The sequence below is a fragment of the Prunus dulcis genome, chromosome 5 (genome assembly GCF_902201215.1).
Source record: "Prunus dulcis chromosome 5, ALMONDv2, whole genome shotgun sequence".
In the NCBI taxonomy this organism is placed as follows: Eukaryota; Viridiplantae; Streptophyta; class Magnoliopsida; order Rosales; family Rosaceae; genus Prunus; species Prunus dulcis.
The window spans coordinates 14,103,939-14,126,219 of NC_047654.1; the positions used below are offsets into that span (position 1 = coordinate 14,103,939).

At 38.6% G+C, this 22,281-nt stretch overlaps 4 protein-coding genes across 6 annotated transcripts; 3 read left to right on the forward strand and 1 right to left on the reverse strand.

Annotated features, from left to right (window-relative positions):
* Positions 1-3,181: 3,181 nt before the first annotated feature.
* Positions 3,182-5,174, forward strand: LOC117628079 (plant UBX domain-containing protein 10-like). The gene is made up of 4 exons (XM_034360444.1): positions 3,182-4,182; positions 4,303-4,476; positions 4,583-4,783; positions 4,878-5,174. The coding sequence occupies exons 1-4, from the start codon at positions 3,622-3,624 to the stop codon at positions 5,103-5,105; spliced, it is 1,164 nt and encodes a 387-aa protein (XP_034216335.1). The 5' UTR covers positions 3,182-3,621; the 3' UTR covers positions 5,106-5,174.
* Positions 5,175-5,776: 602 nt separating this feature from the next.
* LOC117628200 (phosphatidylinositol transfer protein CSR1) lies at positions 5,777-8,105 on the forward strand. 2 transcript variants are annotated; one of them, XR_004585922.1, is made up of 7 exons: positions 5,793-6,035; positions 6,311-6,463; positions 6,653-6,799; positions 7,019-7,171; positions 7,284-7,406; positions 7,555-7,668; positions 7,814-8,105. XR_004585922.1 is itself a non-coding variant. In XM_034360590.1 (6 exons), exons 1-6 carry the CDS (start codon positions 5,904-5,906, stop codon positions 7,889-7,891), a joined length of 786 nt encoding a protein of 261 aa, XP_034216481.1. In that variant the 5' UTR covers positions 5,777-5,903; the 3' UTR covers positions 7,892-8,105. The 2 variants fall into 2 exon arrangements, 1 of the variants encoding a protein (XP_034216481.1); XM_034360590.1 differs by lacking the exon at positions 7,555-7,668 and having other exon boundaries at positions 5,777-6,035.
* On the reverse strand, positions 8,100-11,089 carry LOC117628199 (probable apyrase 7). Its single transcript, XM_034360589.1, has 3 exons — positions 10,982-11,089; positions 8,872-10,089; positions 8,100-8,662 (listed from the first exon to the last, which is right to left on the reverse strand). The coding sequence occupies exons 2-3, from the start codon at positions 9,992-9,994 to the stop codon at positions 8,148-8,150; spliced, it is 1,638 nt and encodes a 545-aa protein (XP_034216480.1). The 5' UTR covers positions 9,995-10,089; positions 10,982-11,089; the 3' UTR covers positions 8,100-8,147.
* Positions 11,090-12,331: 1,242 nt separating this feature from the next.
* LOC117627064 (protein MODIFIER OF SNC1 1) lies at positions 12,332-21,853 on the forward strand. 2 transcript variants are annotated; one of them, XM_034358961.1, is made up of 10 exons: positions 12,332-12,807; positions 13,834-13,910; positions 14,243-14,320; positions 14,412-14,456; positions 14,598-14,961; positions 15,700-15,802; positions 16,409-16,486; positions 16,615-17,938; positions 18,034-18,301; positions 18,377-21,853. In XM_034358961.1, exons 2-10 carry the CDS (start codon positions 13,879-13,881, stop codon positions 21,242-21,244), a joined length of 5,160 nt encoding a protein of 1,719 aa, XP_034214852.1. In that variant the 5' UTR covers positions 12,332-12,807; positions 13,834-13,878; the 3' UTR covers positions 21,245-21,853. The 2 variants fall into 2 exon arrangements, with proteins under 2 accessions (XP_034214852.1, XP_034214853.1); XM_034358962.1 differs by lacking the exon at positions 16,409-16,486.
* Positions 21,854-22,281: the final 428 nt, after the last annotated feature.

The following is a 22,281-nucleotide window of genomic DNA, read 5'->3' on the forward strand; positions in this document are numbered from 1 at the left end:
TTGACTATATATAAAATTATTGGTAATCAAAAGATTCCTGTAAATACTTATGACAGAGGAGAAAAAGAAAATGCTTTTGTAATTGGTGTGACTTAAGGCAATGATCAGATGAAAGTTTGAGAAAAAATTCTGCAGCATGTGCCTCTTGTGCTCTCAGCAGCATCTTACTTGCCAAATTGCCGTGCCTTCTGCTTTGTTTGTTAGATTGTCAATGCTTTGCAATTCACTCCAAAATAGAAAAGTCAATGCTTTTCCCGTCAAAAAAGATGGAAAATAGATCAAATTAGAAACGCACGAAAATTGTTTAGAAGATGTTTTTAACTCGGGTGTATCTGCTCCAGTCAACTTGATTAAGTTCATATTTTTATTTTTATTTTTTAAAAAGGTTCTTATTAAATAACCATTTTGTGAAGATTTAACATCAGTAATACTAATAACCTTCACTCCCAATTTATTTAGGCTATACAACATTTGCGAAGGAAAGCGGTGCCGTAGGGTGCATATTGAGTAGGTAGGTCCATCTATATTTGATGTCAAGATCATGGTTAGGTGTCACGCCAAAGGTCAAGCATGTCAAATTCCCATATGCCGACAATTTGTGATGCCATTTATAACCCATAAGCCTCCAAGCGACAATGGCAGCAGAGAATTTACTGTTGAAATTGATAGTGTAGCATCAGCCTCAAGCTTCCTGATTCAGCCTAACCCTAATCTCCAAATAAGGTTAGCCCTGCCCTTGCTAGTTTAATGCTATAAGAGGGCACCATTCCATCAGGGCCTTAAAGATGGGAAGTTTTTCAACTTCTCCACAACACGTGCTGTTACTAATTTAATCGTATTATAAATTTATGTGTTTAAAAAATATAATATTAATAAATATATCAATAATTTGATAGTAATACAAGAAGTTATTATTCTCGTGTTGTAAATAATGTTATTAATCAACTCATATTATAAAGTAACACACACAACACTGATAAGAGAGAATTGTCATTGAAATTGACAGTGTGACAGCAGCCTAAAGCTTGATGTCCAAATCAGTGTAGGTTTGCTAGTTTAATGCTGCAAGAGGGTACCCTCACCTATATAATAAGATCCACAAAAGTAATTCAGGGCCAGCAAAAATCCACATGTGCATACCACTCTAATGTGTAATCAATCATACTGAGGTCTAATAAGGCTCCTAATTATCTAAAAACTTTCTTTTAAATTGCCATTACCATTGTATGAAAGTTAAACGATTCCTACCTATACCTAGTAATTTTTTGTAATTAACCATGCAATTAACTTGCTTGGCACTAAAGCTTGTGGGAGGCAGAAAGGTATGGGCCCTCAAGCCTGGTGCTTCGTTCTCTTTTTAGGGTCCTGGGCAATGGTGCGCGTGAAACGGAAATAATGTTATTTTACTACATCGATTAATCACGATATATCATACGTGATAACTTTTTCCCGTTTCACACGACTCATCCCCTCCCCTGTTTGCTAATTTCTATTCTATCTTTAATGCTCTCTTCTTTTCACAAAAGATCCATTCACACTCCCAACAACTTCTGCAGCAACCAGTTGAAGAATATTGGTCCACCCTAAGCCCACGCTCATTAAAAGCAACATCACCACATTGAGATTATTAAGTTGTTCCAGTGGCAACCATACCGTGCCCCCTTTCGAAAAGTTGGTCTGAGAGAACAGATTCCAGCCCCACTATAATCAACAAATTTTTAAAGGAGAAAAAAAGAGTATGGCCTGAATTTATACATGTTTGAACTTTGAAGCTATCTAAGATCTCTCATGGAATGGATTATATTCTTTAAAATTTGTGTTGGTTATGTAATCCATTAAAGCTAATGTCATTCATGGCATAAACTATATAAAACTATGTCACCTTTTTTTCTCCTTGGCGTGAAAGGCTGCCATTGCCATATGCTTTTTGAAAGGGTGCCAACTTGCAAAAGCAAAAATATTATTGCCCTGTAATTTTGTTGGAGCTAGCTCTGATATTATACTGGGATTTGTTCTAATTCTTCATTCTTGGTCTGATATGACTGAGATTAAATCTTACATCATCTGCAGTTTCTAGTTTGTAGCAGAAGGCACGCCCAGCTGGTAGATTCTCTTGTGAATTGTGAAAATACCGTTTTAAAAGAATGATGAGCAAACAATTAGAATATAATCATATGATTATTCAATGATTAAGATTTGCAGGTACCAGAAATTGATAGCATTCTTACTTACACCATAAGCTCTGGTTTCTAAGAGTAAGGGCTAATAAGAAATTAGAAAAAAAATAAAAAATCAATTAGCAAGTTCACCTAATTTTTCTTGACCAAAATCTTCAGCATCATCATAAGGCAGTCCATTTGTAGCCTAGGATACATAGTGGTGCCTGCAGATTATATAATGCAGAAGCTATAAGGCACTATTACTATACCTATCTTAGTGCCTACTTCGAAGGTTGAAGATGGTGATGGGTCATAATCTCAGATGAATGTGGAGACCATGTGATGTTTATCTTTCAATAGGAGCTATTACTATCTTTTTTTTTCCACTATTTATATATGAAAGAAAAGCTGGAAATTATTTGGCTTTTTAAAAAAGCACAACACTTTGAGACCTTCAAAGGTATGATGCAATTATACATGTAGGGACTTCCACTGTCACATGGGTAGCCACCATTCAAAGTTTCAAACAAACTGTTTGAATTTTTTTTGTTTTGGATTTTTTTTTTCTTTTAATTCTTTTATAAATTAAAAAATTAATGTGGTTTGTGGTTTGGAGGTCAAAAAGATTTCTTGACATCATGACTTGCCCTGAAAGATATGAAAGAAGAGAAAACTGGTCTGGAAGACTTGGAAGATGATCAATCAACTCAAGTACAGAAAACACTTTCATTACTTTGGTCACTAATCTTGACATTTTAAAGCTAACAATGATGCTAATCTGGGAAAAGGGCTACCTTGACTATATTGGCAACAAGTTGTCAGTTCTTGACTAATTAAAAAAGGCATGCTCCAACCAATTAATTTCATTTTACACATAACATTCACTTTAACTTTTATCTTTATTCCAAAATTCTGGCCCTTCAATTTCCAGTTTTCAATTGATTTGATTTGTTGGTATTGAAAAAATACATTCATGGAATATCAGATTCTGAGAACAAACTATTAATCTGTCGTATCGGCATTGCAAGGAGCATGAATTCTTTGGACTCTGAAATGATGGATAAAAAGATGGATCCTCTGTCCACCATAGTCTGTTTCAATCAAATTGAATGCATCTCTTCCTCAATTAACGGTGGATTTCTTGACAAGCAAAGCATCCTTCTCCTTCCATCTTTGTAGAACCTGAAAAAGGAAGAGGCATCTTCACATTCTCCTACAATGCTCTTTTTTATCTCTACAATTGAACTTTCATCAAATAAAGGAACAATGAAACTGACTGCTGCTTGTTTATTCATAAACTATATATCTCATTTGGTCTTACAAAGCCACATTTTAAGTAAAACTAATCTCACCATCACTCTAATAAGCGCAGAGCTACTTCAACACTCTACTTTGTTTTTTTTTCTTTTTTTTTACTTTCCAATTTTCTGTTATCCTTTGGGGATAGTGTAGATAGTTAACTATGTCATCGGCAATGAGGGAAGGCGTAAGATCAGCAGGAGAGGCCTCTCACAATGGGATTGTTCGCCGGATGGTAAGCCTTCCCAGAAGCATTATAGGAGGATTTTCAAGAGCCATGGGTCATCGTAGAGGCCTAATAGGAATAGGAGGAAGAAAAGCTCAAACTCTACCATCAAACTTTCAACTGCAGCAACCAGAAGAGCCCCTAATTGGTCTAGATGTATCAGCTTTTCTACCTACCTTTGAGCAGCAATATGGCACCATGCATCCATTCTTTTATGCTTGCCATTTTATGGAGGCCTTAAAGATTTCAGAGGGTGAACACAAGTTCTTGTTCATGTATCTCCACTCACCGGAACATCCCTTCACACCCTCTTTCTGTAGGGAGACACTGTCTTCAGAGCTGATGGTGCAGTTTCTTGATGCTAACTTTGTTTCCTGGGGAGCACTTGCTGATAGAGGGGAAGGTCTACAAATGGCTGCAACAATGAACCCTTCTTGCTTTCCATTCTGTGCTGTTATAGCTCCTGCTCCTGGTGAAAGCATAGCAGTGCTAAGACAGGTTGGTTGAAACTTGAAAGTATTTTAGTACTTTTTTCATTAAATAATCATCCATTGGTTCTAGATATACATATTGAATGCCTAAACCATCACTATTGTTCTTTGCTTTGTCCATGTTTAGATGGAAGGACCAATTTCCCCAACTGAGCTGGTGGGGATTCTGCAGAGGACTGTGGAGGAACAAGGGTCGGCTTTTCGTAGTTCAAAGGTCAAGCAGGCAGAAGCTGTAATAGCAGACCGTCGTCTAAGAGAAGAACAAGATGCAGCATATCTTGCAGCTCTGCAGTTAGACAAGGTTGGTTTGTGCCTATTCATATGATATATGCCATGCTTTAGGTCCAAGATTTATCTAGTGAAGCAGAAAGTTGACAATGAACCAACATTCTTTCCCATTTCTGTAGGAAAAGGAGAAGCTAAAGAATCTACCTCCAGCAGACAGAGCTCAGAAACCAGCAGAAGCCCCTACCAAAGCAAAAAATGAGACTCTTCAAAACTACCCTACCAAACAACAGTATGGAAAAACCAAAGAGGCTTCTAGTACAAGAGAAGCTCAATACAAGGAGGTTGCAAATAGGGGGAAGGATCCTCAGGCTGCTGCACAGGTATAATTTTAGAGACAAAACATCATATTTTGAGTTTTAAAAGAAAGCAGTAATTATATTGTTAATTTGGTTGTTTCATTTTTGTTTTCTTCAGATACTGATAAGGTTTCCAAATGGGGAAAGAAGAGAACAGTGCTTCTTGTGCACAGACAAAGTGCAGTCAATTTACAGATACATAGATTCATTAGGCCTCCCTGGTATAGCAAACTACAGATTGATTTCAAGCTTCCCAAAAAGAGTTTATGGGGTTGACCAAATGGGGATCACACTCAAGGATGCTGGACTGCATCCAAGAGCAACCCTCTTTCTTGAACTTCTGTGACATCAATTTTTTCTATATTTTCACAACTATTGAAAACCAAAATTGGCATCCTTGTAATCAAAATTTCAATCTTGGGTTTTTCTATTATTGCTAGAAAATGTCAATTGGAGCAGGTGGGTTGGATGAGGCCATGCCAAAAGGGGCAATCTCATTAATTTCACTCACTGTCAAGTGCCAACAAAAACAAAGTCTACTGAGAATATCAAGTTCAAAGTTTAAACCTTTCAACAATTGCATCAACATAACAGACACAAATGCACGTCCAAATGAAGCATGAAATTGCTGACATTGACAAATCCAACGGTCACAAACTTACTTGGAAGTGAAATTCAGACAAAAAACAATAAACCCATCAAACCGACGGGTTAATCACTCTCTTAATAACAAAAACCTGATTAAGTTAATCAAAACTAGAAGCAAAAGACACAAACTTCGAAAGTGTGAAGAACAAGTTATGGGAGAGAGAGTAGAAGAAGAAAGGCGCGCGCTTTGCTCGAAAAAGTGCAACATCTTATAAAATATGAAACGTCAAATATACCCTTGGTTATTTTGTCGTTTAGTGGAGCAGAAACGACATTGTATATTTCTCACTATTCGTGAATTGGCCTCAATGTCGTGTGTCCTCTCCGAAAATATTTGTCAATTAGTCCTTCTTGCAGTGCAACATCTTATTTGTGGGCCACGTGGCGTCGCGTCACCGTGAGACGCTTAGGACAGGCAGCCTCATCGCCCTCCTAATGTAACGCCTACGAAAACCCCGATCCGATTCAACGGTTTCACACCACTTAATTCACACAAATGGAGCTCCGTATCTGCAACCCTCTTCGTCGTCTTCCTCTTCTCTCCAGTTGCTCCTATCAAATTAAATCCTCCCAAGTTCGAAGGTTCTCTGTTCGGAGCTGCCGCTTAGACCCCAATGAATCACACAAGGTAAAGTTACCTGCATTTACCTGTACCACTAACTCTGCATCTGTTTGGGTTCTCGGAAAATTGTGGGAAAGTGACTAGGAAATTATGATTCTGATATGCATGTTTGAGTGTTGAAGTTTGTATTTTTAGTTCACATTTTGAGGAACATAAAGATTGAAACTTTTTTTAGCAATTTATATTTCTTAATCTTCTTCAAAATGTGTGGCTTGCATTGTATTTTGCGTAGCTAGATATACACTTTGGTGGTTTTGTTATGGTCTTTGGTGGTTTTGCAGCTAGTTTTGCAAGTGAAGAAGAAGCTTGAGAAAGATCATCAAAGTCTCCCTGTAGGCAAAAATGGAAGAGATGATGAGGATATGATCCTCTGGTTTCTCAAGGACCGCAAGTTTTCGGTCGACGAATCTGTTGAAAGACTGACTAAAGCAATTGTATCCTCCTCTAGCTCAATCATGTTTTTCAGGACTCAATATTTGGGTTGGCTGCGTTAGCTGATGCTTGCATTTTACTTTGGAAAGTTCATTTCTTTTTAGATTCTTTTTCCTGGAAATCTGGAAAATGTTGATGCATTTATGATTATAGTTTCTTTTTTTTCCTAGTATTTCCTTATCCTGTAATAGAAATGGCGTGAAGAATTTGGGGTGTCTGAATTATCTCACGATTCAGTGAAGAGTGTAGCCGAAACTGGAAAAGCTTATGTACATGACTTTCTTGATGTTAATGGTAGACCAGTTCTCATAGTGGATGCCTCTAAGCATCTTCCTGCTGTAAGTTTGATTCTTTTGGCTGTGCACTGTGCCTGAAAATGTGTCTGGTCTTGCATATCATATCATCTTAGTATTCTGAGGTGCTACATACTAATCTTAGTCCAGAACATAGTGTTTAGTTTGGTAACCCCTTTTGAAAATTGTGACCAATTTTTTCTACCTTTGGCTTAGATCAAAGTTTGTATGATTAATTGGTAACTGCACAACAATGTGTTATAGGTGCATGATCATGCTGAGAATGAGAAGCTCTGCGTGTTTTTGATTGAGAAGGCATTGAGTGCTCTTCCAGAAGGGACAGAAGACATACTTGGAATCTTTGACCTACGAGGCTTCGGTACAGAGAATGCAGATTTAAGTTTCATAACATTTTTGGTACGTTTTAGAAGCTACCCGCTGATTATTCCTTTTCACAGCTATTTGTAGGTATTAATTGTCGTGAAAATTTCATGATGCTCATTTTGAGTTGATTCCCAATCTATTGCAGTTTGATGTTTTCTACTATTATTATCCAAAGCGATTGGGCCAAGTCCTCTTTGTCGAAGCTCCATTTATATTCAAGCCAATTTGGCAGCTGGCCAAGCCTTTGTTAAAATCATATGCTTCGTTGGTATGTACTCCATCATAGATGAATATTTCATATAATTTTGTTCAAAAGCGCTATATTTTTAGTCAAAATGAAATTTCATACTGCATTTGCACTTGAATGGCATTCAAATTTGATACTTTGAGTGAATATGTGCATATGGGAGGAGCAGGGGATACATGGAAGACCTCAGCTCCTTTGAGCTTTAAAAACTTCCAGAGTTTCTTAAGATTTTTCGTGAATGTGGCCTGTCAGTCAAGTTCTGAAAGCCATCATTGGAATTTAGGTCAGGTGTCTATTGTAAATTTGATATCTGATGCAGGCCCTCTACTATAAACTTTATTGTGAATGTGCAACTTTGTTGTTTTTTTTTTTTTTTTGGTTTACTTGTCTACTATTCCCGTTTCATTTGAAGTATTTGTCTCTTGAAGGTGAGGTTTTGCTCCGTGGAGACTGTCAGGAAGGAATATTTTACAGATGCAACGGTGCCGGCCAATTTTAGAGACTGAGAAATGTCTCTCAAGTTTTGACTTGATGTAGCAGTGTATAATTCTTTTTGTACAAAAGAATGGCTTTTATCTTTTGCCAGTAGAATATATTTACTTTTAGCTTTATAATTTTGGGGGTTAGAAAAACTCATTCGTTCTAGTCCAATTTTGCTCGACAAGAAACAACGACACCATGTAGTATATGGTCAATCAATTTATGGCCTTTGAATTGTTATCGAATAAAATTTGTCTATTGCAATCTAAGAGTTCATAACATCTAATCTATCATCTTCTGTCCTCTTACTGTGCTCTTCCTGCCTATCATGGGGAGCTTGACTTGACAACAATATACAATCAATAGAATACAAAGAAGTAAAACAAGTACAAAAATGGGAGAGGATATAACCTCCATATTTAGGGCTGAAATGCTAATTTGAGATCTAGTAGGACTTGACCATAAATATTCTCCTTCGACCAATGCAGCTCCTAATGTCCAAGTAACATCCGCAGGACCAAAAATGATCTCTTTGTCACTAAGACACAAGGCATCGTCAATGAGCGATGCCACATAAGGCACACGAAAACAATATTGCCAAGCAAAATATGCATTCTGTGAATTACTGCTTAGGTCAGACCCTGATCTGGAGCATACTTGCTGGCCTTTCTCCCAAATCTTCGTCAAGGTGGCTCTTGTGCTCAAATTCAACTTGTCATAAACAGCAAAAAATCCAGATAGTGCATGAAAGCGGGCTTTGGGGTGAGCAAAAGCAGTCAAATTTATCATTTCACTCCCTGTGAACATGAGCAGGGAATTACAAAAGTGATATGAATCCTAAAATCATGAGCGTAGAGATAATTTCTATGTGAAAGTATGTGATCTTCAACAAAGAAAAGACCTTTTATAACTGGATGAGTCAAAAGTCCATAAACAAACATCAAAATATTTGAAAGAAAAAAATTGTAATTCAACTGCTGAACTGGGGAGCAAATGTAATATTTACCATTATCAGAACATGACCGTGCTCTATGGTCTGTGTCAGCTGTGCTTGAATTGATAGCAGCAACCCTAGCAAGTCTTCTGCATTGCTCCCAATTCGGCGCTCCAACCAGATACACAGAAGGAAATTTAGTTTCTTGCACTTGACTGGTCACTTTTTTCTGATCAGGAGCTTTTAGCTGGGAGCAACCATAGCAGGTATAGTTTTGCACAATGTCAGTATGAAGACAAGGATGTCTGATCTCTACTATACCAGAAGCACTTTCTCTGAGTTGTTCCATATGGCTGAGCATAACAACCGTCCTATCAAATGCTTCATTCAATCCAAATTCCGACAATGAGTAAGCTAAAATATCATGTTCGACAAAGCCAAATTTTGATCTCACTAAGTTTGCATCTTCTCTTGTATCATCAACTTCCACGACAATCTGCAATGATGAACCTCCTAAGTCAAGAAGTCCCAAAGTGGGTGACCTTGAATGATTCCCAAAGCTACCCATTTTATAATTTAGAGCCACCCAACCATAATAAGCTTCTTCTTGGCCACTCAACACCCGTATCCAGCTCTTTTTATACAAAAAAGTATGTTCTTTTACAATAGCTTCTATGTCATTCAATACCCGCCTAGCATCCTCCATTGCCAATCTCCTTAGTCCAGCAGTAGCTAGAACAAAAATGGGAGTGTCTCTGCGTTTTTCAGAAGGAACCTTATGTTCTGCCAATGTAATTAATGGTTCCAAAGATGCTCTTACTCCTGATAAGTTTCCGACAGATTTATCCAAACCAGGCTCAGTTTGCAGACAGTGATACTTACAACTTTTCCAAAGCATTCCATCAGTTGAATTGTCGGGATAAGAATACAACAAAATCGGCAATTCCTTACTACTTACAGCCCTTGCCAGCCACTTGTACACATTTACTCGGGTCCCTGTGCTTCCACAATCAACAACCACCGTATAATATGGTCCTTTAGATACACTATGGCCTTTCCCGGGTATAAACACAAAATAGGCACCAAATAATAAGAGTATTATAACTGTAACCATAAAACTCCTTCTCAACGCCTGCTTGTATTGAGCAAATCCCATGATTGAGAGCTTAAGTTTTGAAGGAGATTTGGGTTCCATAGATGCATTACTAACAGGAATAAATTCCAAATCTAATAACAGCTCTTTCACTCTCTCTTCACCTTCAAAGTTCCCTCAAAATTCAAAACCCACTCCTGAAATATATAAAATGTTATGTTACTAGTCAATTAGGCGATACCAAAGCAAATAATAGCCTTAGACCCACCCATCAACTTCCTACTTCCTTATTGCTAGCAGTCCCTCCCTACTGAAAGGTCAAGCAATAACTCAATTTGGCCAAATTTGAACTGAAATCAGAAACCATTCAACCGAATCGGCCTAATTGATAGAAAGTTCCTGATTTAAGTTGATGAAAACAAATAAGAAATTGCCTGATATATAGAAAAGACCATGCTTTCGATTTTAGTAGTAAAACCTCAGTATGAAAAAGCAGTTACTAGCATATATAGCTGGAAAACATACAAGATCAACATTGAATGCACAAATATATACTGATATATAGGAAAGGTTCATCTTGCCAACAAGTTATTACTATTTTTATGTATCCAGTAAAAATCCATTCTCCATATGCTATTATAGTACTTTTACAATTATGACTCATAATGGTTAAAAACAATTTAATTAACGATTGATCTTTTTTGATTCCATTTTATTTGTGTTTTCCTTTCGTTACAAAATCTTATATACCAAACAGGGGCAGGGCATAGGAATGCAACCCAGCTGCCATGCTTAGCCCAAAGCCATTGCCTTGTGCACCACAAAGGGAAAAAAATGAAAAAATAAAAAACTAAATTAAAAAAAGGGCAAAAGGGTAGCTTAACATAGACATCACAAACTAAAATGAACTCTCTAATATTGAAATCATTATGTCTGCATCTGGAATTGAAAAGTAGGCCAATTTCAAAAGACAAATACGAGACGTGAAGGAAAAGGCAAATTATGTGGAAATGATTCAAAGAGATCTGAATCAACCCAACCACCCAATAAGAGATACACGTGAAGGAAATAAAAGTAAAGCGAGCTTACCTGGTTCGACTGAAAATGCTTGAAGAAGCTTCACATCGCGACTCAGCTGCCTCAGAAGAACTACATCTACATGTATCTGAAGAAGAGGAACTGTGCACAACGTACAACTGTACAAACTACTTACGCGGGTTTGGGCCCATGTGAGGGCTATGGATGGCCCCATGGGCATTGGGTCAGGGCTCCATTTAAAATTGTGATTTAATAATAAAAATTGCAAAATATATGTGTACACTAGTAGTAATTCATATGCTCCGCAGTGGTAGAGTAGGAAATTTAAATGAGAGGAGGCACATTTAAAATTAAAACTCTTTTCACTTTCTCTTGTTACTTTTTGTATAAATAATCTAACATTCATTCATAATAACAAAATATATGCTACTCATAAGAATTTTAGACATAAGAATAAAATAGAAAACAAAGGAAAATAGGGAAATTTAAGAATTTAAGAGGAATTTCATAATATTTGTATAATATTACTATAACTAAATATCCATACAACAATATTTGAGGAGGGGCATATGCCCTCCCTAGGCATGCATTGGGTCAGCCACTGTGCTCGGGCACAGGAGTAGTTGATCTCATACTCATTCTTTTGTGTTCTTCAAATCTCTAATTCATGACTTTTTCCGAGTTCATGTAAGTTAACATACTATTACATGAATGTAAACTATATCATATTTCGTAAAATCCTCCACCACGTTTTTCCTTTTTATTGAAAAGTAGGAGTTTTAAAGGAGGGAAAGTTTGGCAACTTGAACAAGAAATAAATTAGGGTCAAGAGTGTATCAACTTATTTATGGTAAGATTTAAAGTACAATACATATATATATATATCGACCAAAAAAAATACAAAATATATATTGTTCATGGAATGGCATTAGCTTTGGTCGTTGGCCGTTGTTTTATTATGGATATCATGAGTCGAACCCCAAAATCCTTCGACCAAAAAAAAAAACTCAAAATCATGTCGGATTATAACACACTTTATGATAATAAGAGCTAAAATCGAACTAATAATGCACATGCAAATAAAATTAGTCAATTTTTCACGTTAAATGCTCCATGCTTCTCTTTCTCGACATTGGAAGAACTTTATATCAAAAAAGTAAAACATAAAACTCTTTGTGCTCAACTTGTTTTAGGCCGTTGGATGCAACTGAAATCTGAAAAGTTTATGATCCCTTAACTTCATGCCACAAACGAAAGCAATTAGGATAAGGATATTACACCTAAATCTCACTAACATAAATATGGAAATTACATTATTACCCATAGCATCACCTGATACAACAGAAAATATAGTGCCCTTTTAAACCCAAAGGATAAAACACAAACTGAACAAGAATTTATAGCCCAATTTGGATTGGGAGTTCCATTTCAAAGCAAACCCATATTCCCAAAAATTCCCAAACTCTTTTTTGTTTTGTTTTTTTTCGCTTAACAATCCAAAAATTCTGAAAAAACGCAATTTCAAATTTAATTTTGCGAGAGGTTCCAGAATTAATATATCGGATTGCAACTCGTACATCCTCTCGAACTCCTCCTCGAGCTCTCTCTCGAGCTCTCTCTCTCTCTCTCTCTCTCTCTCTCTCTCTCTCTCTCTTCTATGTCTTCCTATTTGCTTCTTCTCTGATCTGAAACCAATCACACTCAAAATCTTCGTTTTCAACTCACAAAGATCTCTGTTTCTCTGAACCGCCCTCTCGATCTCCCCAAGCCCTATACGCCGCGTTTCAATCGTTTATTCTCTCCCTCTATATCTTCCAAAACCCATATCAACTTCCCTAGGGTTTCCACGAACCCCTTAAAACCTATTCTTATACCAGGCAAGTTAATATCGTTTTAATTTTTGCGGAATTGTTATGCTACTTTAGCCTGTTTGTTTCCCGATAAATAGAAGGAAAATAATATATATAAAAAGACTGCACGAGGAAGAAATAAATAAGAATTTGCTTTTGCAACTGTCATTTATGCGCTAAATATGTTCGGGGATGTTCATATTCTCATATGTTTTATTGCAGCCAAGCGAACGTATTCTTTTGGTCGCATTTTGTGCTTTGGTGTTATATACATACATGTAGTTATGCAATTTTTTAGGTCAATGCTTATGATGGGTTTCATTTGGAAATGAAGGATTTTTCGTATATTATTGTTGTATAGATTTTGAATATAGTATTGGCTCATTGTTTGTCCTATCAAAGGACGAAACAGTGCATAGGTTTCTGAAATCAGGGATGGTTTTTTTTTTGGTTGCCGAAAACCCTTTTTTCCCCTTTAAAAGTGTAGTAGTTCTTCTGGGATTGAGAACTGGGATAAGTTTAGACTCTTTAGTTTAGCGATCATTGCTATAAAAATGCTCAAGCTTAGTAGTTCTTTATCATAAAAAGGGGAAAGAGAGTTTGTGAGAGTAACTAATTTTGTGACATGGGCTTGATTATGCATAAGGGGAGATTGATTGAAGAAGGATGAAGTTAAAAAGTGTGTCTCGGTGCTCTGTTGGTCTACACCCATAAAATCAAAGGAAAAGGTTCCATGAGACAATTTGTATTTTGTATGATAGGAAATAATAGCATGGAGGAAATGCTAAAACCTGGATGGTACACATTCACCTGCAATAGCTATGTGATAACATTTTGGTTTGTAGTTGTAACCAATAATCAGGAGTCTGACACTGTGGCGCGGCAAATAAAATAAATTTTCTTGTACAAGCATGTTACATGAATCTTGTTTTCATTGATATGAAAAGTTAGTTGTGTACTATGTCATTTGATAACCTTGTTAAAACTGTGGTTTATTGGTTTATTGACTGCATCATCACACTTGTGGAAGTTTAAATTCTCCTATTTTTCCAGGCTTTGGTAAATTTGCTTGAATGACCTTGTGGCAACGATTGAAACATGACGTCCAGTATGTTGTTGGGGGACAGGAGGTATGAATATTATTGCTACTTCTTATGTTAATCTGGCCACATTCACAATGTTTCATAGAAAATGGGGATTATTGTTTGTTTTTTCTTTCTTTTGGAATAGACAATGGGAAATTGTTAAGAAAACATTGGGACGTATGTCCTCGGAAAAAATTAATTATATGTAAATTGTGTTGGTGGGGAAGATTTAAAGTAAGCAAAATTACACTTCCACAAGAAGTATTATTATTATTATTATTTCAAAATTGAGATCGAAATATTGCATACAGAGACAGACAATCACATAGATATCAACATCTTTAGGTTGTAATCTAATTCTGTTGATGCTGTTGCAGGTTGGCTTCTTCTTCCAGAAGAGGTCCCATGACTGTTTTAGGGAAAGTTCCAAAACCTGTAAACTTGCCCAGTCAGAGGTATTTGCTTCCTGCTGAATTATTCTTAAGTCAATTTACTGTTCTCCTTTGTTTGTCACCTAAAATTCCTTACCTTACTTGGCTGTTTAAGGTTAGAAAATCATGGTAGGGACCCAAATGTGGAAATTGTTCCCAAGTGAGTAATCTCTCTCTCTCTCTCTCTCTCTCTCTCTCTCTTCCAATTTAATTTCTATTGGGATCAGTGTATAATATTTCAATGCTACTAGTTTATCACCGGAGAATAACACTTAGGTGTTTTTTAATTTAATACTTGCAGGGGCACCCTCGGTTGGGGCAGTAGATCATCTTCTGCATCAAATGCATGGGGTTCCCCATCACTATCTCCAAAAGCTGACGGTGGCACTTCACCGAGCCATCTCAGTGGCCATCTTTCATCTGGAAGTGGCACTCGACCATCTACTGCTGGTAGTGAGAAAGCGCATGAACCTTCTTCTAATGCATGGGGTCCAAATTCTAGGCCGTCATCGGCTTCTGGGGCATTGACATCAAATCAAACATCACTGACCTCATTGCGTCCTCGCAGTGCAGAGACAAGACCTGGTAGTTCACAGTTGTCAAGATTTGCTGAACACTCTGAACATCCAGTGGCCTGGAGTGCTCCTGGGACCGCTGAAAAGTTGGTATGATCTTTCTGTCATAGGCTTAGTGTTTGAATATGTGTTCTACCAATAATTACTTTGTTAATAAAGATTCGAACCGAGTCGATACAAAGAGAGGCTTCACCATGGGAATCTCTCATTTAGGGTTAGATGGATCAATTGACATCTTTACAATTGAATCACACATTTGCTCGGGTATGAAAATGTTGAAGGATCAATGGAAATTTCAACAGAAATACCAATACCTATAGAAATTTTGGTAAAAAGAAACGGAAAGTCGTTTAAAAATAAAATTCTGAATGAACCACCAGAAAATGGTAAACCAGTCAACAATGCATCAATTACGCCTTTCAGCAACCCCCGGGTCTGCGAGCTTCGGAGGGTCGCTCCCTGTTGGCTCTGAAGAGTCAAGAGTGGTACTAATAAACTCCATAGAATTATGCACAAATGATAAAACTCATGACATATTTGGTGAATACCATTCTCACCAATATTATGTATGACTTTAAAGCTTAAACATTAAAGTGACAGAAAATCATTAGTTAATTGATTATTTAATCAACAAATAGTAATTTAAATTAAAGAACAGCATAACACTCAGAATTAATTACAAACTTAATTCACCACATAAGTTTGACCCTTTCCAATCCCAGGAGAGCCCAAGGTAGTTGAACAACACCTCTGCTATGTTTTCTTTGTTGCAGTCTGTCCGGTACTTATCTGAAGATCTATCTTGGTTATTCACTGTTACACATGCAGGGAGTCTTGTCAGCGAAGAATGATGGGTTTTCGCTTTCTTCTGGAGATTTTCCGACACTTGGTTCAGAAAAAGATAATCCTGGAAATAATGCCAAGTCACAAGGTTTTGTGCCTTTATCCATTTACTGTATAATTTAATATTGGAAGATGTTATTTCTACTTAGATTTTTTACAAATACTTTTTAAAAATTCACGTGGTGGTTGAGATGGCATGCCACACGCATTCCACTACCTCACTGACCATGTTCTTGGCAGTGCCAGTGGATTTTCATCAATTGATGTGGGACTGCCATGTAAACTGCCATGCCATTTCTTAAGAAATATTGATAAAATTTTTTTACCCCTAGCATCAATCTTTGAAAATACCATGTTTGCGTCCTGGTATTTGTTTGTTTTTTCAAACTTGGAGCAGCACATCCAGAGTGGCTGCCAATTTTTATTGTTTCAAGTGCTAAAAGGCATTTCCTTTTTGCCAAAACAAAAAAGAAAAACAAGAAAAAGTGAAAAAGAAGATTCTGCACATTTTCTTGAGTTCTGGAGTATGTGTTTCCTTATACTTTCAAGCAACTGTTTTAAAGGATATGATGGCATTAATAAGTATCCATGCTGGTGCATTATTATTTTTTCCCTTATGGGGCAAGTATCTTTTTGTAGAAAATTTGATGCTCCATTTCAGTTTACTGATTGCTTGATCAATCATCTACGACAGATCACAGTTCTTACTGTCGTCCTGGGTCATCTTCTGGTGACAGAGTGGCAAAAGAGACGACTGGGACTTCTCTAGTTGGTTCGTGCACATGTGCTTAATTCTTGTGTGTTTATGAGGATGTTGCAACCTCATTCCTTACATTGGTTAATGGCTTTGGTTTCTCATTCTTTCATGTATGTAAGTATGTGCTTGTTTTTTATATTCAGGTGATGTTTCCACAAATGCAAATGTCAAGAGTGGAACTGCTAATTCATGGAAAAGAGAAAATCCCTCATACAGCGGAGATGGAGGTAGACCTGGTATGGAGAAGTGGCAGGGTAATCCCCATCCTTACCCTAGTGCTAACGTCCCTCCCCCACATTATGATGGATGGCATGGTGGTCCAGTAACTAATCCACAAGGTGGTGTTTGGTATAGAGGACCTCCAGGGGCTACTCCCTACGGAACTCCGGTCCCTCCTGGTGGCTTTCCAATGGAGCCATTTCCATATTATCCTCCACAGATTCCACCTGCTGCTCTAGCCAACGCACAGCCTGTTCCTCCACCTGGAACAGGACCAAGAGGACACCATCCTAAAAATGGAGATATGTACAGAGCTCATATGCAAGATGCTTATATTCGCCCTGGTATGCCAATTCGACCTGGCTTTTACCCTGGTCCCGTACCCTATGAGGGCTATTACCCTTCTCCAATGGGCTACTGCAATCCAAATGAACGTGATGTGCCGTTTGTGGGAATGGCAGCTGGCCCCCCTGTTTATAATAGGTACCCTAGCCAAAGTGCTCATGAGCCTGGCAATTCTCATGGCAGACCCAGTGGATATGGCCCTACTAACCAGGCAGTGATGTCGGAGCAATTAGAATCTGGTCATCCGCATGAGTCTCGTGGACCTTACAAAGTTCTTCTGAAGCAGCATGACAGTTGGGATAGAAGAAATGAGGAACAAAGGAATGAGGGTGCTGTCTTATCTCATGCATCAAGTCTTGAGAGGGAGGACCAACCAAGAACGTTGGCATCGGAGAATGATTGGATATCAGATCACAGAAAGGGGGGAGAGAGGGATCAAAGGAAAGCGCTTGGTGAAGAAACTGCCTCACAGAATTTTGACAACCGAGGAGCTTGTTCTGTTCCTATGAAAGTAGCTCCTGAAAGTTTGGGAAATATAAAGGCAGATGATGTCATTTCAGTGAAGACATTGGGAACTGAAGCCTCTGGCACAGCGGAGGTAGGACAACCACTACTGGCTGCTGCGAAAGACTCCAGTCTGATTCAAAAAATAGAGGGATTAAATGCAAAGGCACGAGTTTCAGATGGACGAAATGATACTGCATCTGTTTCCAGTAGGGAGGAGCAGAAAAATAGATTCCAAGTCAATGCTAAAGCTAACCATTCAGTAAATGAACGTGGTAGTAGCTTTGTAAATCCTGAAAGATCTCATGTCACTGAAATAGTAAATCCCTCTCATGAAGTGGGCTTTTCTGCTGGAGATAAAAACCAAGTAACAGCAGGCAGTGGAATTTCAATCTCCAGGTTGGTTGGTAATTTTTTGTTTTCCACTGCTAATATATATATATATATATATGTTATTTTAAATGGTTGGAAAATGCTAATTTTCTGATCTACAGGCGATCTAATCAAGGCATGCATAGTAGATCAGATCATCGTGGTAGAGGAAGGTTGAATAATCAAGAAGGTGAAGGGTGGTGGAAGAAATCCTTGGTCTCAGAACCAACAACCGTGGTATCAAGTGCACATTTGGAAACTCCTAATGTTCATCTGCAGGACCACCTTGTTACAATGGAAGCTACTGAAAAGTCTGGATCTTATCCACAAGGCAGGCATGAGGAGGAATCTGCGACACCATTGTTAGATCCAAACGATTCTGAGGCACAGGTAATATAAATTTTATTCATATTCTTGTTTGATTTTATGCTTTAGAAGTTTGCCAAAATCATTTTTCTTCACCAGCGTGCTAAAATGAGGGAGCTTGCCAAGCAACGTACCAAGCAGTTACAGGAGGAAGAAGAGGAACGGACAAGAAGGCAGATGGCCAAGGCTTTTGCAAAATTGGAAGAGTTGAACAGACGTACTCAAGTGGTGGAGGGTTCAAATGAGAAGTTTGCAAAATTGAATGAGAAGTATGAGGAAGAAGAGGAACGGACAAGAGAGCAGACGGCCAAGGCTCTTGCAAAATTGGAAGAGTTGAACAGATGTACTCAAGTGGTGGAGGGTTCAAATGAGAAGTTTGCAAAATTGAATGAGAAGTATGAGGAAGAAGAGGAACGGACAAGAGAGCAGACGGCCAAGGCTCTTGCAAAATTGGAAGAGTTGAACAGATGTACTCAAGTGGTGGAGGGTTCAAATGAGAAGTTTGCAAAATTGAATGAGAAGTATGAGGAAGAAGAGGAACGGACAAGAGGGCAGACGGCCAAGGCTCATGCAAAATTGGAAGAGTTGAACAAATATACTCAAGTGGTGGAAGGTTCAAATGAGAAGTTTGAAAGTCGCTCAAGTGGTGCCATCCAGAATAAGCAAGAAGAATCTCAAACTTCTGTTGAACCATTAGTGCCTGGTAGAAAGTCAGCTTCGGGTTCTAACCTGAATGCTGTTGCAGAGATTAATGAGAGCAGCAGTGGAAAAGTTGAAAAGTCAACTGTTCCATCTAGTGGGCTACTTTTGGAAACACCAAAGAGTGCCTACAAGGAACCTGTTGAGATGCATGATCAATCTGCGATTGTTGCTAATGCTGTTCATCACAACAATGCCCCCCAGGCTCATGACATCAATATCTCTAGGCAGAAGCAGGCCCCAAAACAGAGGCAGAACAATCAGTTAGAAAAGAAGTCTACTGGAAAGTTTACTTCCATGAGTACAGCTGAGGGTCAGACAGATACAGTGGTTAATGTTTCCGCATCTCTTGGAGTTATAGGAAGTGAAACAGCCTTGAGTAGTGAGTCAAGCCTGACTGCGAATTCCAGTGCCATACTTGAGTCATCTTCTTATCCAAGAAAGAAACATAACCGAAATGGCAAGAATAAGCACAAAACAGAGAATACATCAACAGTGGCTGTTCTACCATCATCTGTATCAAAAGAAACAAACATTGCAAATGCCACTTTTGAGAGTGGAAGGCCAAAGTTATCTGAGTTGGAGGTGGATCCTAACTCAGTTCATTTGCAGGCCATTCCTAGAGATGCACACCAGTCTTCGGAGCAACACTCGTCTCTGTCAAATGATGAATCTCAAGGTAGAGTAAATAGCCAGTGGAAATCTCAGCATCCTCGGCGTGGGTCGAGGAATGCACAAGCTATTAAGCACTCTGAAAAGTTTCACAGTACTGATGCTGTCGTCTGGGCACCTGTGCGGTCACAGAACAAAGCTGATGTAAATGATGAAGCTATCCCCAAAAATGAAGTTGAGGCTGTTAATGCTGTAAAGACCGACAATAAGGTGCAAAGTAACTCAAAAAATAAGAGGGCAGAAATGGAGAGATATGTTCCAAAACCTGTAGCTAAAGAGATGGCGCATCAAGGAGGCACTCAACCACCAGTGACTTCTTTAATCAATCAGACTGCAGTAAATGAGACCATTGAGAGAGCAGATTCTGCTTCTCAAGGTGCCGAAAGTTCTCAACCTACTACCATAACTGTTGGAAAAGTGGGGATTCCCATAGATTCCTGGAATGGGAGTAGTAGACAGACTAAGCACGGAAAGGCACATGGATCATGGCGGCAACGGGGGTCAACAGAATCAACCACCACTCAAGGTTTGCAAGATGGACCATCATATACTTCAAATGTTAGTCAGAGTGATAAAAAATCAATCCAGTATCATCAACCCCAGAAGCCTGATGTTGGCTCAATGGTAGAGCAACCAAAGAGTTCTGATGGTTATTCTGATGGATGGAACATGCCCAACGAGCCTGATGTTGTTGCACCGGTCTCTGTATCAATTGCAAAGGACCAGGGAGTAAAAGGAAGAGGAAAACAACATCCATTCAAGGGACACAAAGCCATGGGAAATCATCATGATCTTGATCAAAAGAAAACTAGTAGAGGGGTTGCTGACAAAATTAACAATCAATCATCAGTCTCTGAAATGGGTCAGGACCTACCTGCTGCTTCCAAAGAGAATCGAGCTGTTGGCGAACGTGCAATGCCTCATTGGCAACCCAAATCTCAGGCACTTTCAGCCAATAATCAACGGGGAAACAGGGCCAATGGTGGTCAAAATGTTGGTGTAGAAGTTGGTCAGACTGTCAAAAAGGAAACCAGTCCCCGAGGTGGGGTGCCACTTCAGCCAACACCTGACAAGGACACTACTGAATATGTGGCCCAGCAGCGACATGATCAATTGATTTCTGAGAGAAACAATGAAGAGGAAGGACTGAATAAGAGAGAGAGGAAAGCCATCAGGGGACGCCCCCACTCTCCAAACCTGGGTCCAGTTAGGCCAGTTGAACTGGCTCCCACTGGTATGGATGCTAGACAAGAGCAGCATTATCACACAGGGTTCCGCAAAAATGGAAACCAAAACAACCGTTTTGGCAGAGGTCAAGAATCTCGTGGGGATTGGAATTATTCAGGGCATGATAGTAGGCAACACAACCCCCCTGCAAACAGGGAGAGACCGAGGCACAGTTCGCATTTTGAGTACCAGCCAGTTGGGCCGTACAACAACAATACCAAACTTGACAACTCCGAGGGACCTAGAGATGGTTCTCATAGTGCAGGTGGAAGGGTCAAGGAAAGAGGCCAAAGTCACCCGCGACGTGGTGGGGGAAACTTCCATGGACGACAAAGTGGTGCTGTGCGAGTAGATGCAGATATGGAGTAGTAGCTAGAAAAATGAAAAGTTCTGAAGATGAGGTTTTTATTGATTGAAACCCACTCTTTCCCACTCTTGCACTGTTAGCAGTGGCAGATCGAGCTGTTTTTGGGTATTCTAGCCGTAGGGCTGCTGATTTGCAACTGTTCATATTTGTTAAATGGACAACTGATGGCTTCTGCCCCCTGAGCAGGGGTTCCGGCAAAGTTGATGGTGCTAAATTAGTTAGCTGCTTGGAGGTAGTCGAATGTGGCGTATTTATGGTTTTTTTTTTTTTTCTTCTTTAATTACAAATATGATGTGAAACATTGTGACTTGGTCACCCTTTGTTTCCTAAGGAACCCTTTCAACATCTTTCTTCCGGCCGTTGTATTTACTATTTAGTGACCCATAATTCCTTGGCTCTAAATATGGAGCCGGCAGGAAGGAATGAAATTAGAGGAAGTTTATGATTCTCAATCAAACTAGTCTCGATATCTTGTTGACTGGTTTTCATTGTGGCTTGTACGGTTGTACCTTGTTTGTTGACAAGTAGAGTAAGGATCCATCTTCACAGTTGTTTATTGGCCAAAAATAAAATTATATAATGTGAATATATCAGGGGCTCCTTTCCGTTCTTGTTTTTCTTATAAATTGTTGCTCTCGGAAACATCGCATTTGAATTTTGAATGTTTCTCGCCGGTTTCTTTCCACACAATATAATGCATCTCCACTTTCGAAATTCGGAAATTGTAATGTGACTTCCGAACACAACATCAAGGGTCAGCAATTTACTTAAACACATCACGCAATGTCAGAAAGTAAAGATGCTTCCTACCACTTCGAATATAATCATTTGTTGATGGACAATGCACAAGCTTTAGAGACGCTCCAACTAAGTTGCAATAGTGGATTGATTCTTCCCCCGCAGAAGAGAACTTTGGCAATTGATTTTTGACACACTATTCAATTTGTGGTTGAGGTTGATATTTTAGGGCTCGTTCCACAGGTGTCTCCATATAATCACTTTAAGTGATTTTAAGCGTTTTTATCCATAAAATCACTTC